Source organism: Phycodurus eques, chromosome 13 (genome assembly GCF_024500275.1).
Source record: "Phycodurus eques isolate BA_2022a chromosome 13, UOR_Pequ_1.1, whole genome shotgun sequence".
Lineage (NCBI taxonomy): Eukaryota > Metazoa > Chordata > Actinopteri > Syngnathiformes > Syngnathidae > Phycodurus > Phycodurus eques.
The window spans coordinates 16,286,065-16,301,102 of NC_084537.1; the positions used below are offsets into that span (position 1 = coordinate 16,286,065).

Consider the following 15,038-nt stretch of genomic DNA (forward strand, 5'->3'; position numbering starts at 1 on the left):
AATTGGTTGCACCTGGCCGAACACCGGTTTAAAGTAGGCAGGTCTAGTAAGACTATATATGAAGTTATAAAATAAAATAAAAAATACAATAAAATAAATACTGAAAATCTTACTTAGGGACAGTAACTAATTAATTTTACTTCTTTACTTCCCCCGGGAAGTAAAGAAGTGGCATGGGCTTAAGAGGTCAGAGGATTTTGAAAGTATATTTATTTCGAAATAACAGTTTATCATCATATTTGTGTTAAGTGATTAATTCAAGAGCATGATTTGTTAAATTGTGGTACAGTAATTTCTCCTCTCCCAGTGAGGTTTTATTCTACCTTGCTTTCTGTGAACACTAAATACTTTCCCTATGAATTAAATAGGAAACGGTGGAAAATGCCGTTTTTGATAAACAAACGCAATTGATAAGCCTCACTGATATTTCCCTTACGCGGTGCTGTCCTGCTTGGGGTTCGAACTCAGGCGCCCACCATAGCGCAGGTTGAGAGTCGAACGCACCAACCGGTGGGTTATTAGACCAGGGTTCTGGGTTAGTGGGTAGCAACCTCTTTCCAAGGATTCCGATAGCTCTACTGCAAACCAAACGTGCCCTATACAAACTACAAAGTCTTTATCCAAACAACTATTTATATTTAAAAAAAAAAAAAAAACACACACACACATAATGAATGGAGCCTGCATGAGGGGATTCGATTGCTGTCAAACCTCACGGCAAACCCCGAAACGCAATTCCCGAATCGGTCACGTGGCACAGACGGGCAGCGAGACTTCGGACGTCAGCACTTCCGGGCCCGCCCCTTAAATGAAGCAAGCCTCGGTACACGCTTTGTGGAAACGCCCCCTCCATTACGCGACACACGCCTCGAAGACTCGACACATATCGTAACATCACTAATAAGAAGGAACCAACCCAAAGGTTAGGATTGCGACGTGGGTTTTTTTTGGGGGACAATTTTGACATCATACTCGCGTTTCAATAGCCTTGTATTTCGACGACGACTGCGTTTGTTTGTACGGCTCTACACCACAGTCCCTACTCCCAAAATGCTTGTCCTTCATCACGGTTTCAACTTTATTCGACTACAAATGGAAACAAACTACGTGAGATATACTGTAGTGTCCCTTTGTAGTTTACGCAAGGGGAAAGAAATGTCCAAAAGTAGCATTATTCAAATAAGAATATTAATTTCCGTAAATAATTCCCCCATTGGCGCCATCTGTTGGATAAACGGTGTATGGCACGATGCATCTGAACTGAAACTGTCCCCCAAAGGAATTGGTGACGTTTTCAAGGTGCCAAATTGAAAGTACAAATTTAGAGTTTACCGTACGATATTTTAGCCATTTGCTATTCTTGGTGAGTAAAAGGGGATGTCATTCATTTTTCCAGGTTCCAGCCACAAAATGTGCATCGAGGCCTCTCTCCGTGACAACAGACCAAAGTTCTTCTGCTGCTTAAACGTTCCAGAGCAGCCACCACATGGCATGCTTGGTTAGTTAATTTATTTTTTGCATAATAATCATTTGAAAATCATATTCATCCAATAGCAAAGTGAAGTTCTTGGTTCGAATCCCAGCTCTGGCCTTCCTGCGTGGAGTTTGCATTTAAACGTGGGTTTTGTCTGAGTACCTTCCTCCCACTTTCCCAAAACATGCATGTCAGGTTCACCGAAGACTCAAAATTGTCCACAGGTGTGAATGTGAGGGTAAATGGTTGTTTGTCTATGTGTGTCCTGCAATTGATTGCCGACCAGTCCAGGCTGTACCTTGACTCTCACCCCAAAGTCAGCTGAAATCACCGGTGACCCTAATGAGGATAAGAAAACAGATAAATTGATTTTAAAAATCCCCCGTGATTGACTAGTGACCAATCCAGGGTGTAGTCCGTCTTTCTGTCAGCTGTGATAGGCTCCAGCTTACCTGCGAACCTATAAGAATAAAACAAAAAATGGATGGATGGATGTTAATTTAAGGGGCTATTGATGTTGAAACAGGTTACCTTAAAAAACAATTAAGACAAATAATTAACTAGGACTAGCTACTAATTCACAGTCCTATCCACTGGACTACATAGTATCATATCAAATTGAGGTTGCTATGGTGTCATGTCACAGCCACAAGTAGTTCATCTCCATGGTTACGGTCAACAATAGAGGGTAGTATGAAGCATGATTGCATGCAGGCCTGGATCATGGGTAAGTTTACTGACACCATTGTATATCTGCACACTTTTGTCTTCTTTTGCACATTATGTATGATTATATGATCAAATTGTCTTGGGACTGACCATTACTGTTGAATTGCTTTTTAAAGGAGGTCGCCAGCTAATCGCGGGGCACACATAGACAAATAACCATTCGCACTCACACTGACACCCATGGAGAATGTAAAGGCTCCAATTAACCGGAGAAATCGTACGCAAGTGCGAGGAGAACATGGAAACTCTAAACTCCAATCACAGGAAGAGATTCAAACCCAGGACCTTAGGACTATGTGGCAGACATGCTAACCACGTGTCTGTTGCGCTGCCCTGTGGGAAGATCCTCTTGTGCTAAATGTGTCTGCAGGATAGAAGCTTTGCATGACAAGCGACTGCAGTCTGGCGAGGAAGAAGAACAAACAGAAAAAGATGAGGTCCAGCTTTTCCAGTGAGTCTTCTCCAGTCTTCCACACATACATTTGTTGTAATAACGAGGAGGGAAATCCATCCACAGCGGATATAAAATGTCTACACACCCCTGATCTAATGCCAGGTTTTTGTGATACAAAAAATGAGACCAAGAAATCATTTAAAAAGTTGCCACCATGAATGTAACCTGTACAAGTCAAGTGAATAAAAAAAAAAAATCTATATATATTTGAGAGGGGAGATAAAAATAACTTGGATAATCTGATTTCATAAGTGCAGACACCCTTTTATAACTGGGAATTTGGGTGAGTTCAGCATTAACCAATCACCTTCAAACTCATGTTAAATGGGAGTCAGGCTCCTGCTACCATTAAAAGTGCCTCTGATTAACCTCAAATAAACTTAAGTTCTTCTAGTAGGCTTTTCACATTTTTTTTTTTTTTTGCTTGCTAGCAGAAGCAGAAGATTTTTCATAATTCCCTCCACCGTGACTCAGGCCTCAGTTCCAACTTGAAAAGATTTTTTTTTTTTATTTGAGTTGTATAGGTTATAGTTCACATTAGGGTGGAAAAAATATTTCAATTATTTATCTTGGTCTAATTTTGTTATATCTCAAAAACCTGGTCAAACAATTTGTTTGCCAACTGCTAATTTAAAAAAATTCTCTCCCTTTGAAAGTAAAGTGAATTAAACCCATAACCTCAGAAATATGCTAACGACGAGCTAAACTTGCCACTAAAATGAACACATGCAATTGATATTTGAGTTACTGACCCTTGTTCTTTGCCAAAGTAAGTTGCATTTATAAATCCAGGGTTGTTACGACTTGGCTATCACTCGTCTCGTTCTGTGGTGGAATCCAAAATGTACATCACGCCAATGAAAAAGCAAACACACATGGAGTTTCTTCATTTGCTGATGTCGTGTGAGACATTACTCATGATGACAATTTGAAGTCCATGATTCGAGTCCCCAAAAAGGGTGGTTGAACTCCAAAATTGTACCACTTTTGGATTTGACTTTGGAGATTCCACTGTACCCTAAAATTAACATATTTTGCTCTTAGAAAATGCAGTTGCAAAGTTAGAACATGATATCTGCGAGCTCCTCCGTGACCTGAACAACTATGTAAGTAGGAACCTACCAGGCAAGATGTGACTGCCTATTGATATCATTTGGTTTATTATGTGTTTAATTCGAGGACATGCTCTCATCAGGCTTTCTGTGACACACCCACCCACTGCATTCGAGCGGGAGTCCTGAGCTACCACCGCGAGTCTGACAACCCTCGACTTGCCATCACAGCCGCCCATTTAGAGGTATTCAAATGAAATGGACTGTTGAGTCAGCCTGTAAAGGGGACATATGGAAAATAAACTTTGTAATGGTTTGTATAGGAATAGTTGAGTGTCTGAAGTGCCTGCTCACCCATCAAGTGTGAATTTATTTGTATCTATTTTCTGAAAACGTGTCCGTAAATATACCACACTCTATGATTCCAAATTACTAGTTAAATATACTGTAATTTCAAACTCATGCCACTTAGAATAAATGGCCTAGAGATTATTGGGATTAGAAACAAAATTTGGCGGAATTGCACAAGTAACTGTGTTGATGACTCACTGTAACTTTCTATAACAACCCAGGCAAATCTTAGCTCTGTATAAGAATAAGAGGATAAGAGTTTTGGGGAAACTCCTCAAGTGTCCCATTCATTACATCATTGCTGTTGCATAATTACAACGTACCAGATTAACGTCAACTGGTGGAGTTTCCGTGATATTGTATAAATAACTATATTGATATTTTTGCATTACTACTCAGGAATTTGTATTTGTTCCAAAAAATCAAAACATTACTCCTGAAATGGAAAATAATTTTTCTGTCTTGGTACAATGCATCATGGGATATATTGCTTTTCTCGCGACAATTGGATGTTTACTACTTTTCAAGATAACATTATGGGATACATTGAGGGTACTATATAAAGGATAATCAATCACTCACAATAAATTCCAACAGCACTACAAAATGGTAAACTCACTATAGTGTATAGTTGATCGGGATTGATTTCCAACACAGCCAGTGTTTGCTGGAGACTTGATTTTGTAATGGTTATATAATTCCTCTTGTTTATTTTTGATGAAAGTGCATTACAGACATTCATTCATTTTCCGTACCGCTTATCCTCACTAAGGTCGCGGGCGTGCTGGAGCCTATCCCAGCTATCTTCGGGCGAGTAGCGGGAGATACCCTGAACTGGTCGCCAGCCAATCACATAAAAACAAACAACCATTCACACTCACATTCACACCTATGGGCACCTCAATTAAGAGAAATGTTAATAAAAACAAAAAGAGGGGTAGTATGTATCTGTTAACATTGTGTTCTCAGGCTCCATTCGAGTATCCAGGTAAGTGTGAATACTGCCACCGGAACGCCCGGCCTGTGCTGGATGTGAGATGGGAAGACGAGCTGGAGGTTAGGCAAAGCAGACGGCGATGCGTATATTCCTATCGGGCGCTCTGTCGGGCACTGCTCACACCCAACCGTTTGTGCGTCCCCCCCCTCAGGCGGTGCCGGGCTTCTGCTGTGCCCAGCGCAAGATGCTTTGCATGGCCCTGGTGAGGAAAAGGCCTTCGGTAGAGGCCGAACTGGAAGAGGAGAGCGTGAGGCCCAAAGACAAGCCCTCCGACTTGGCAGAGGCGCTGCTCAGCGGCAGAGAGAAGAAAAACACAAAAAATTTTACAGACCTCTCACGTGGACTAATGTAGGAGTTTGAACAAAAACACATAGGCTGGAACATACACTAACAATGTGAGGCTAACATAAGGAATGTCTTTTGTCAGGGAGCTAGCAGACTTGAAGAGAGACGACGACGCCTCCCAAAAGGCAGAACCCAGTGGGTTGAGAAAGACATTCCACCAATCATCCATTTTGTTCAGGGGAAGTATTGACCTAAGATTATTGTCTGTCGGCCCACAGCCCAGGAGACAAAGATCCTCAGCTTCCGGCTCGCTGGTTCCGCGGAAGAGGGAGGTTGGACGCTCAAGAATGTGCCCGAGAACGTCGTGCAACTCAAAACGGAGGAGGCCAGAGAGTCCATTTGTGACCACAAGCCGCCTCTGTTTGGCATATGTCATTTTAAGGGGAGAAAAACACAAACTCTCACCCTCACTTGCACGCTCCGTAACTCATGCACCTGTTCACGTTTGCATTTTTACTTATGCTCTCAAATTGTAACAATTTCTGCATTGACAGGATGGGGAATTTCAACAGAAGTTTTACATGGATGGCAAACCCTTTCTCAACATGTTCCCAGATGGCTCTTCTCAGCTCTTGTATGCACTCACTGCAAAATAATAGCTTTATCACAGTCTAGTATACCTTTTTGTGCGTAGGCAATCAAAGTTGTGCTTGTCATCCTTATCGTTGCTGACAGTTATCCGGGAGAACTCTTGGCTCTAGTGTTTGTTATCACCAAAGACAAGGAAAAGGTTTGCATCGTGTATGACAACAACCACGTGACGCCCCACGGAGCCATCAGAGCCATCTTCCAGTCTAATGGCAAGGCAACGTGTTACCACAGCAACGGAAACATATGGTAAACTGATGGTAAAAAGAAATATTGACGTTTATTAGTTTTGCTCTAACCCTGGGCTGTATCTAAATACGGAAATCCCATTTATACTGATTCTCCGATTGCTTTAGGTTGAGTCTAAACAGAGCTGGCGGTCAGTGTTTGGACGAGACTGGCGCCAGGATCCGTCGCTGGAGCTGGAAAACGCTTCCTCCCCCTCACCTGCCTCCTCTCTTCCTGTCCCTCAATAAGAACATTGGGGTGCGGGTCCTGGGGAAGGATCAAATTTTTGTCTCCTTCCTGGCTAATGGTCAACAGGCACGGTGTAGTGTGGGTAGCTGCAGCGCTCAGGTAACACCAACGTATTCTCTTAAATCAAAGTTGGGAACCAGCCATCCATATTCTCATTGGGGCAAGAGATGCAGTACATCCTGGACTGGTCACCAGTCAATCACAGTGCACAAAGACAAACAAGTATTCACACTTATGGACAGTTTAGTCTTCAACCAATCAATTTTCAACACCGCTTATCCTGGTTAGGGTCACGTAGAGTTTAGTCTTCAATAAAGTTACCGGAGTATACAAATTAAAAAAACAAACTAATATATCATATTATATATATGATGAGATTAATTCAGAGTACAAACCCTTGAAATGGCCATAATCTTCCTAAAAGGGTCATTTTCAACTCAAAACATCAGACTATATGGGTAACCTTCTCCTGCATCCCGTCATGCTGAAGTGATGGATTTGGTGTCGATCGTTGAAACTGGTGTTGGGGCTACTTGTTTTTACCGCTATAAGATGTATTTAAAGCCTACCCTTTTACCGTTCCCTACGCGAAATTACAACAAGTGCAAAACAAAATATATGCATACTATAATGTAAGGACAAACTCCGCATGCATACACATACTTATATGTACCAAATATAAATACTTAAAATATTTACACACCCCCAACATACCCAACTATTGTTTCCTATATTTGGAAATGTACCCCTTCCCTTCATACCCCAGACCCCTGGATAAATGCTTATGTTAAAGCCCTCGGAAATGCCCAAAATAAAACCGCCAAATACCTTTTCATAAACTTCGTACAGCCCTTAAGAGGACTTTATAAAAATTCATGGGGAAAAAGCTTTTCCACCCATTCTAAGTGCTCAAAACCTTTTGAAAATGAATTCTCTGATGCATATTTTCAAATATCTCCCAATTTAGTATAATGGATTAAGTAAAAATAGAGACTGCTCCATTAAAGAGCGATGTGCCTTCCCCGCAGTGTAAATGCACAAGACAGATGCCTACAAGCGGACCATCGCTGCTGAAGGACGAGCTGTTTGTGCTGGCCGCCCGGGTGAAGATCCACCTGTGTATCCAGCATCTTAACTGGAGTTTTCTGACACCACTGCACCAGAAGAGCACGCCGGCCCCAAGCATCCGCGTCTTCGGCAAAAAACTCCTGGAAATCAGCACCAACGTCCTGATGAGCCAGCACGAACGAGCCTTCATCAGGGGCTGCCTTCAGGACTGTCTCTAATAGAAGACCCCCGCTGCTTCATAGTTACAATAGGTTTTTAATTCATCATATCAACTCATTCCAAGTTATGCAAATATAAAAATTACTCAGAAATCATAGCAAAAACGTAGTCTCTCAGTGTTAGTTGGACAACAGCATGACAAGTTTTTTTTTTTTTTTTTTAACAGGGCTTAGCTACTTTGACAATAACCTTTTAGTAATTCTACAGGGTGTTCAGAAGGTCACTGCATTTACCCATTATTAAGACATGTTTCAATATAGACAACAGGAGGTACATAATCTATTCAGTCTCGTAACTATGTGTGCACATTGCACGTAAACTATAAAGACAAGGTGGATCCAAAGTTTGTGTCCACTTATTCCTCCAACGTAGGCAAAAAGGAGGAATTAGCACTGAAGTGCAGGGATCCCTGACTTCAGCCCTGGATTAGCAGACCGCACTCTTTTCTGGAACGGCTAACGTCTGGATAATGTATTTAAGTTGACAAAGCCATTTACAAGCTAGAATATATCCACTTTAAATTTTGACTTGTTTCAATATAGAATATAGGCGGTACATATGTTTTCTATATTAAAACATGTTTGTTAATAAAAAATAAGTGCACAGTGACTTTCCAACCACCTTGTACATTTGGCTCAGTGGTAAAAATGGCATTTTATTAAAGACTACTGTATACGCAACCACGTAAATCTCCTAATTTTTATGTCTGCTTTGACATGATGAGAGTGAATCGTACAAGAAAATGACCGGTTGGTTGGCTGGCAGTGTCGCCAACAAGCCCACTCGGGCGTCGGAGGCGGGCCATCTCTAAGGGGCGTGCTGACGACGATGTGGGAGCATCCAGTCTGCGCCAGCAGTGGTCCTGCCTTCAGTGCAGACCTTCATAAACATCACGTCACAGTCCCTCGAGAGGCCCACCTCAAACCTGGACGGGAGGACAGCGCGGGTGAGACGGGAAAGAGACCGGACCAGTTGAAGAATGGAAGCGGCCTTACGTGGAGGTGCTTTTGGCTGCGGCCACACGGTGAGGGAGGCTGTTAGGAGTGGTGGAGCGGCCTTGTGTTCATGTGAACGTTCATCTTCATTTCATTGTCCAGGATTTGCACCAGCTGCTGCATGGAGGGCAGGCGGCCCGACTCCAGTTTGGACCATACTGGCACGTCTACACACACACACACAAAGAAAAGCCACACATGTAGCTAGGGATTTAGCTATTGAATATTCTTAGAATCGAGTAGTCTATCGAGTTTCCCATCGATTAACTGGATAAAAAAAGGTGGAGGTATTTTGTCCACTTGGGGTCACCATCCTCACATTCTACTGTCGTGTCTATGACTAAGTGTGTACGGCTTTCGCATTTGCTTTCTTACTGTTTGTTCAATCAAGCGATTGAAAGTCCACCAGCGGCTACGTCCGGGATGATCCGATTAATACTTTCAGACCTACACGTCTCCACAGATCTAATTGGGATGAAACGGTATACGACTAAACCATGATAAAATTTTAAACTGTAAAAGTGTCAATTCTTACTATTGTCAGTACTGTAATTAGCGCAATTTGTTTGGCTCGTTTGACCGTCGCCTCATTCTAAGCATAGACGAAAACTATAAAGACCACAGGAGTTTGTGTTTACTCATTCCTGCAACCTAGGGAAAATAACCACAAAGTGCGCCTATCTATCCCTGACCTCAGCCCTTGAGTAGCAGACAGAGCTCACTCTGGAACTTCAAGCGGGAGCAGCCAAGGCCTGTAACACGTGTTAGAGGTGGCAAAAAGTCTTTTAAAAGTGTGATTATAGCCAACATGAATTGAGACATGAGCGCCTTTTGAATATTATCAGCTCAAAATTTTACTTGAAATGATATCCCAATGATGGCAAATCTGTTCATTTGTGTATGGTGGAGCCTGATGGAAAATAAAAATGTTTAATTAATGCTTATGTCAAACCAGTAAACCAGTGAAAATATTGTTATTTGATTAAAAGAACAATAATTAATGACCAAGGTTCTAATTAGATTTTATAATCCAACCACTTTAGATATGTCAGTCTATCTCAGTGTTTTTTAGTACCTTTTGCTGGGTTTCACTTGCATGAAAATACATTTAGGGTGTAATTCACATCATACATTTATGTCAAAAAGTACATAGGGTTGCTGATCTCGTCATTTTTTTAATATTCAAAATGAAGCATGTTGCAATGCTTTTGTGATTTTTTGGGTCATTTTTCTTTTGGTAAAATATTGTGATAATATCGACCAATAATCAGAATTATTTTGGTCCTGATAAACGGGATATAAAATGTTCATACCGTTTTACTTTCAAGAACTACATGCTCTTTGTTTCATTTTTTTCTTTTTTCCGGGCTTCTACCTGGTAAGAAAAGTCCAAAGGTACTTACCGTTCAATGTTATTTCAAAAGCTCCTGTAGACATCAACTGGTTTTCAATCATGTTGCTGAGGAAGAACACCATCATGCATGCGTAAATCTGAAAGAAATATTGAAATACAATTGGATTAAATGGAAGGCTCCTTTAAGAGCAGGTTGCCAATCATAACACTAACTGCCACTTCTGAGCCTTTAACACAAATGTAAGCCCTGACAGAAGATCAACTGCAAACATTACTCAGGAGACAGGCTAATTAAATCCCATGGAGCTTGACATGTATTTGAAACGCAACACGTTCTTTATTCAACACCCTTGAGGATCTACACCAACTAAAGTAACCAAAAAAGCAGGCTACGGTCACAACAATAAACACTGTTACATACGTACAAGCTTACCTTATTTCCCTGGCCCCACTCCCAGACCCCCGGGGCCTGTACGCCAAAAAGGGCAAATGGATCCTTGCCAACAATGATCATCCCGATCACCAGTAGTTTGAAGACAGACAGAAAGGAAGCAATGTGCCTGGCAAAAGGACAACAAACAAAATAGCTTTTCAACACCAGCCATGTTGAACATTCCATTATGCGTTTGACTTCCTCCATGCATATGACTCGCTTTGATAACACATTTAGGGCACATGCACAATACATCTAGATAACTGACAAGATTAAAAATGAGCATTTTCCCCAACAAGCAACAGTTGTGAAATAAATACACTGAACAAATTCAATCGAATACCAATTCCAAAATGGTGTCATGCATATACAGCAGAAAAAACACAAAATCTTGTCCTGGAAGTGATTGGGCTTGACAAATGAGTTCATTCTTTTCGGTCCCCAGTGTTTATTAGCAGCTCAACTAATGGGGACTCCTTGGGTGTCATTAACACACCACGCGACGGAAATAGTATCATATTGACTTGCTTACTAGGGGCTAAAACGGCGACTCCTAACTGGCCCTGTTTTTGGGTGGGTCGCAGACAATTAAAAAGCAGACATTGACAGTAGCAACGTGACAAGTGGCCGCCATCTTTGTGGAATTTTCACGGGTGAAAAAACGTGGAATAACAAAAAAAATTAGCGAAAACATTTCGGCCATTTTATTTCTGACACAAAATGTTATTTCTGACACACAAAAAAATAAAAATCTTATTTCTCCGGAACTCATCATCAGATTTTCTAAATTTTTGCTGCGTTTTACTTGGGTGAAGTGGCCGTTCCAACCAGACTCAGCATTTTGACAGACTGTTACTTTTGGGAAAACATGTCACATTGCTATTGAAAGGGGGCATATTATGGAAAAACATACATTTTAATGAATTGCATCCAAATAGTTTTCAAAAATAAAAAAAAATGACCCACACGTAGCCAGTCAATGAGGTCATGCTTATGACACCATTAAAAAAGCAAGTGCAGACAGGATCAGTCAAATATAGTCAGTTCTATGAAATAATTGAAAATCATTCCATCCAGGATTTTGTATATAACCTCATGTTTCACTCATTGTGCCTTCAGTCTCTCCAGGGAGATGCTCATGAATTTGTTCTTCTGCCTTTGAGAATAAAGTCTTTGTTATCAGACCATCTTGGAGTTTTTTTCCTATTGGACTTTTGTTTCTTTTCAACTCCAAGGGCCACAGGATTCTTTTTTTTTTTATATTGGAAAATCTTAGCCAGATTTTTGACATCAGATAAACTTTTCCTGTTTGTAACTTAAGATCTAGAATTTGAATTAAGGTTTTTGGATGCAGAGGACAGATGGGATCTACACTTCATCTGGAGCAGCCTGCAGTCCCTGCCAGCCTAAACTCAGTTTTCCTGACCTCTTTAAATTGAGCAAGAAATTGGGTAATTGGGGTATTTTCACCAAAGCATGTCAGACATTTTATTTGAGACCTGAGAATTGTAAATCAGGAAAGAACACGCTTGATATGCCTCCTTTAACTCAGCTTGCATGAGAATGTCTTCAATAGACAATAATCCGGGTCGTTCAGACTGCTTTAACAAAGCAGCTTACAACCCGCTCGTGACTCTTCAGATAATCTCTTACCGATAGGCGGGGATGGGAAGGTAGTTCTCCCCCTCGATGCGGATGTCCGGGTACCGCTGGTACAAGGCCTGCGTGTACTCCTCAAACACCCGCTTGTACCCTCAGGAGATGCTGCAAGGACAAAAACATGCGGTTTTACATATTTTACACCGGTTGCAGACACCACTGTGGCTTTTTTTTTTACGCTCCAGGGTAAACTTTAACCTGGAACTCTCACATAGCTAACTTCTCTTGAGATCATTTGTTGATGCATTCAAAGTGCTCCATGTATCTTAACTAGCAACAATGCAAATATGGGCTGGAACAGCCTTTTCTCATTTCACATTAACTAGTAATTATTTGCATGTTTTTCTCCATCAATGTTTCCCAACATTTATTTAGCTATGGCGCAAATGTTTTCCATACAAATATTTACAGTATTTTTACTTGTTACAAACAGCACATGATGAACTAGTTTGCACAAGGGCGTAAGAATATGTCATCATGCATTAAGATCAGCTACTGTCATATTCAGTGGCAGTTTCTGGCATGAATAATATGTGCGGCTGCACAAGGCGGCATGGGTGGGTGGGCAGGAAGGTGTCTCAAAATAAAAATTAAAAAAAGTTACATACAATAGAAACACATCTGGAAAATAAGTATTTTTAAATGCAAATACTGACAGCCGAGCGGGCTCCCACACACTCGCTGTACGACAAGCGAGGAGGAACACTCTGAAGCAGCTGCGGAATCAGAAGGCAAATCCACAATACATTTCGATCTCAATCATTGGCGTTTGTATGGGGAATTTGAACACCTTAATGGGCTCGCCCACTGGAGAAGGTTTGCTTTCACGTTTCCTGTCACTGAGGCTAGACCAGAGAGGACCTTTTCAAACTTCAAGGTGATAAAAACATCTTTGAAGTCAACCATGTGCCAGGAACATTTAACTGGCTTTAGCATTCTCAGCATCAACCACAGTTGGGGAGCAGATATCACACGAAGGCATCGTACAATATTTTGCAAAGTGCAGACGGCAACACTTTTGAAACAAGTAAGCCATCCTTTATGTCAAAGAAATTTAGCACACAATGAATCAAAACCAAAATTATTGCAATAACCTTCCGTGAGGTTTTTTTTTGTGCAATGCAAGGTTTTTTTTCTCGTAAATTCTATTTACTTCCTTATTGGTCATTATTCTTTACTGCTCTCTATTCTCATTTGCTTATAATTCCGGTATTTTCAAAACAATATAAGGTCCATTACAGTATGTTTTTCATTGGTTTGCCATTCAAGCAAAGAACGCCAATGGCCGTACTTACTATTTGTCATTTAGTTGTTTTATATTTAAAGACTACAAGTGTTTTTCGCACACAAATATTTACTAAAATTATCGCTTGACAACTGCGTTAGCGTAGATCAGTCATAAGATTACGAATGGTACAAACGTTAACATTCGTTTTACGTCGCCGCTACATCGTAAACCGAGGAACACTTTAAAAGAGCCTCTACAGGAACTGACATGAAGTAGATAAAACACTCGCCCTGAATTACAAAGTTTGAACTACTTGGTCAATTATTTACTCGCGTCAGTCGAAGGTTAAGAGTTTAAAAAGACGCTAGACGCGCGAGCTTTTTACGAACAGCTAGCCATAGCGTCGCCGTTATCGTGCTAGCTCGCGATGACTCGCCACATTTCGCCTCGCTTACCAAATCTGGAACTTGAGCAAGGGCCCCGCGGCGAACTGCATTTTCATCTTCTTCACGCCGCTGCTGTCCCCGGACGCCGCGAAGCACAGCGACAAGACCCCTAGGGTGAGGAAGGAGAAGCGAAGCCACTTCATCGCCATTTCTTTTCCGGGGTGGTGCGTTATCCACCCCGACCGAACCAGAGTGAGTGACAGTGGAATCGGATGAGTTCTTATGGATGGATTGGTCCCTGGACTTCTTCTCCAGCGAATCAAGACTTTAAATCTATTGCTCCGTAACTGTAGCACCACCTAGCGTCGAAATTCTCAATATGAAAGAGTGTTGGGGGAAACAAAGTTGTACATTTTAGAAGGGACTTTATCCATCCATCCATCCATTGTCTTCCGCTTATCCGAGGTCGGGTCGCGGGGGCAGTAGCCTCAGGAGGGAAGCTCAGACTTCCATCTCCCCAGCCACTTCGTCTAGCTCTTCCGAGGGGATCCCGAGTCGTTCCCAGGCAAGCCGAGAAACGTAGTCTCTCCAGCGTGCCCTGGGTCGTCCCCGGGGTCTCCTCCCGGTGGGACGTGCACGGAACACCTCACCTATGGTCACGACCCACAGCTCGTGACCATAGGTGAGGGTAGGGAATTAATCTTAATCTTTATTTAATAAGGACGGTCTTATGGTTGTCGGAACATTTACGGGTAAAGTTAATATTAACCCGTTGATAATGTTTGTTCTTTATTTTTGTTACATCCGGGGTTCTATGAAGGCAACTTACTCGTAACTGAATGCCAGAATGCTGCGTGATTGGTGGAGAATAAGAAAGCGAGAGAAGTGATGCGTTCGGGTACACACACATGAGAGAGAGAGAGAGAGAACACATTATAGCGGGTTGGCTAACCGACATGCCTACGTGGCGGCCATGTTGGGGAGGTTGGCGTTCCCATCAAAAGCAATGCATGGACTTCGAAACTATATCATAACTTGCTCAATTTTCTCAACCATCAGTCCACAGCCATGGAATACGCTGACGACCTCCCTAGTTTAGCCTCATCGTCGGCACGCAGCTCCAAAGGGGCGTGTCATATTTACAGATTCATTCATGTGTTGTTTGCTCTGAGCGTGTTGTCGGACCACGCATGAGACTTGTGGTGCTCTTTTTCTGCAGATATTGACAA

At 41.8% G+C, this 15,038-nt stretch overlaps 2 protein-coding genes across 3 annotated transcripts; one reads left to right on the forward strand and one right to left on the reverse strand.

Moving 5' to 3' along the window:
* Positions 1–824: 824 nt before the first annotated feature.
* Positions 825–8,434, forward strand: LOC133411338 (glutamate-rich protein 6). 2 transcript variants are annotated; one of them, XM_061693598.1, is made up of 13 exons: positions 825–922; positions 1,397–1,498; positions 2,547–2,654; positions 3,702–3,763; positions 3,853–3,954; positions 5,030–5,116; positions 5,209–5,405; positions 5,485–5,537; positions 5,621–5,782; positions 5,895–5,976; positions 6,078–6,239; positions 6,347–6,566; positions 7,496–8,434. In XM_061693598.1, the coding sequence occupies exons 3-13, from the start codon at positions 2,588–2,590 to the stop codon at positions 7,751–7,753; spliced, it is 1,452 nt and encodes a 483-aa protein (XP_061549582.1). In that variant the 5' UTR covers positions 825–922; positions 1,397–1,498; positions 2,547–2,587; the 3' UTR covers positions 7,754–8,434. The 2 variants fall into 2 exon arrangements, with proteins under 2 accessions (XP_061549582.1, XP_061549583.1); XM_061693599.1 differs by having other exon boundaries at positions 2,574–2,654.
* Positions 7,771–14,123, reverse strand: selenot1a (selenoprotein T, 1a). The gene is made up of 6 exons (XM_061693601.1): positions 13,879–14,123; positions 12,190–12,300; positions 10,537–10,663; positions 10,153–10,240; positions 8,750–8,916; positions 7,771–8,679 (listed from the first exon to the last, which is right to left on the reverse strand). The coding sequence occupies exons 1-5, from the start codon at positions 14,016–14,018 to the stop codon at positions 8,792–8,794; spliced, it is 591 nt and encodes a 196-aa protein (XP_061549585.1). The 5' UTR covers positions 14,019–14,123; the 3' UTR covers positions 7,771–8,679; positions 8,750–8,791.
* Between the last annotated feature and the right edge of the window lie 915 nt (positions 14,124–15,038).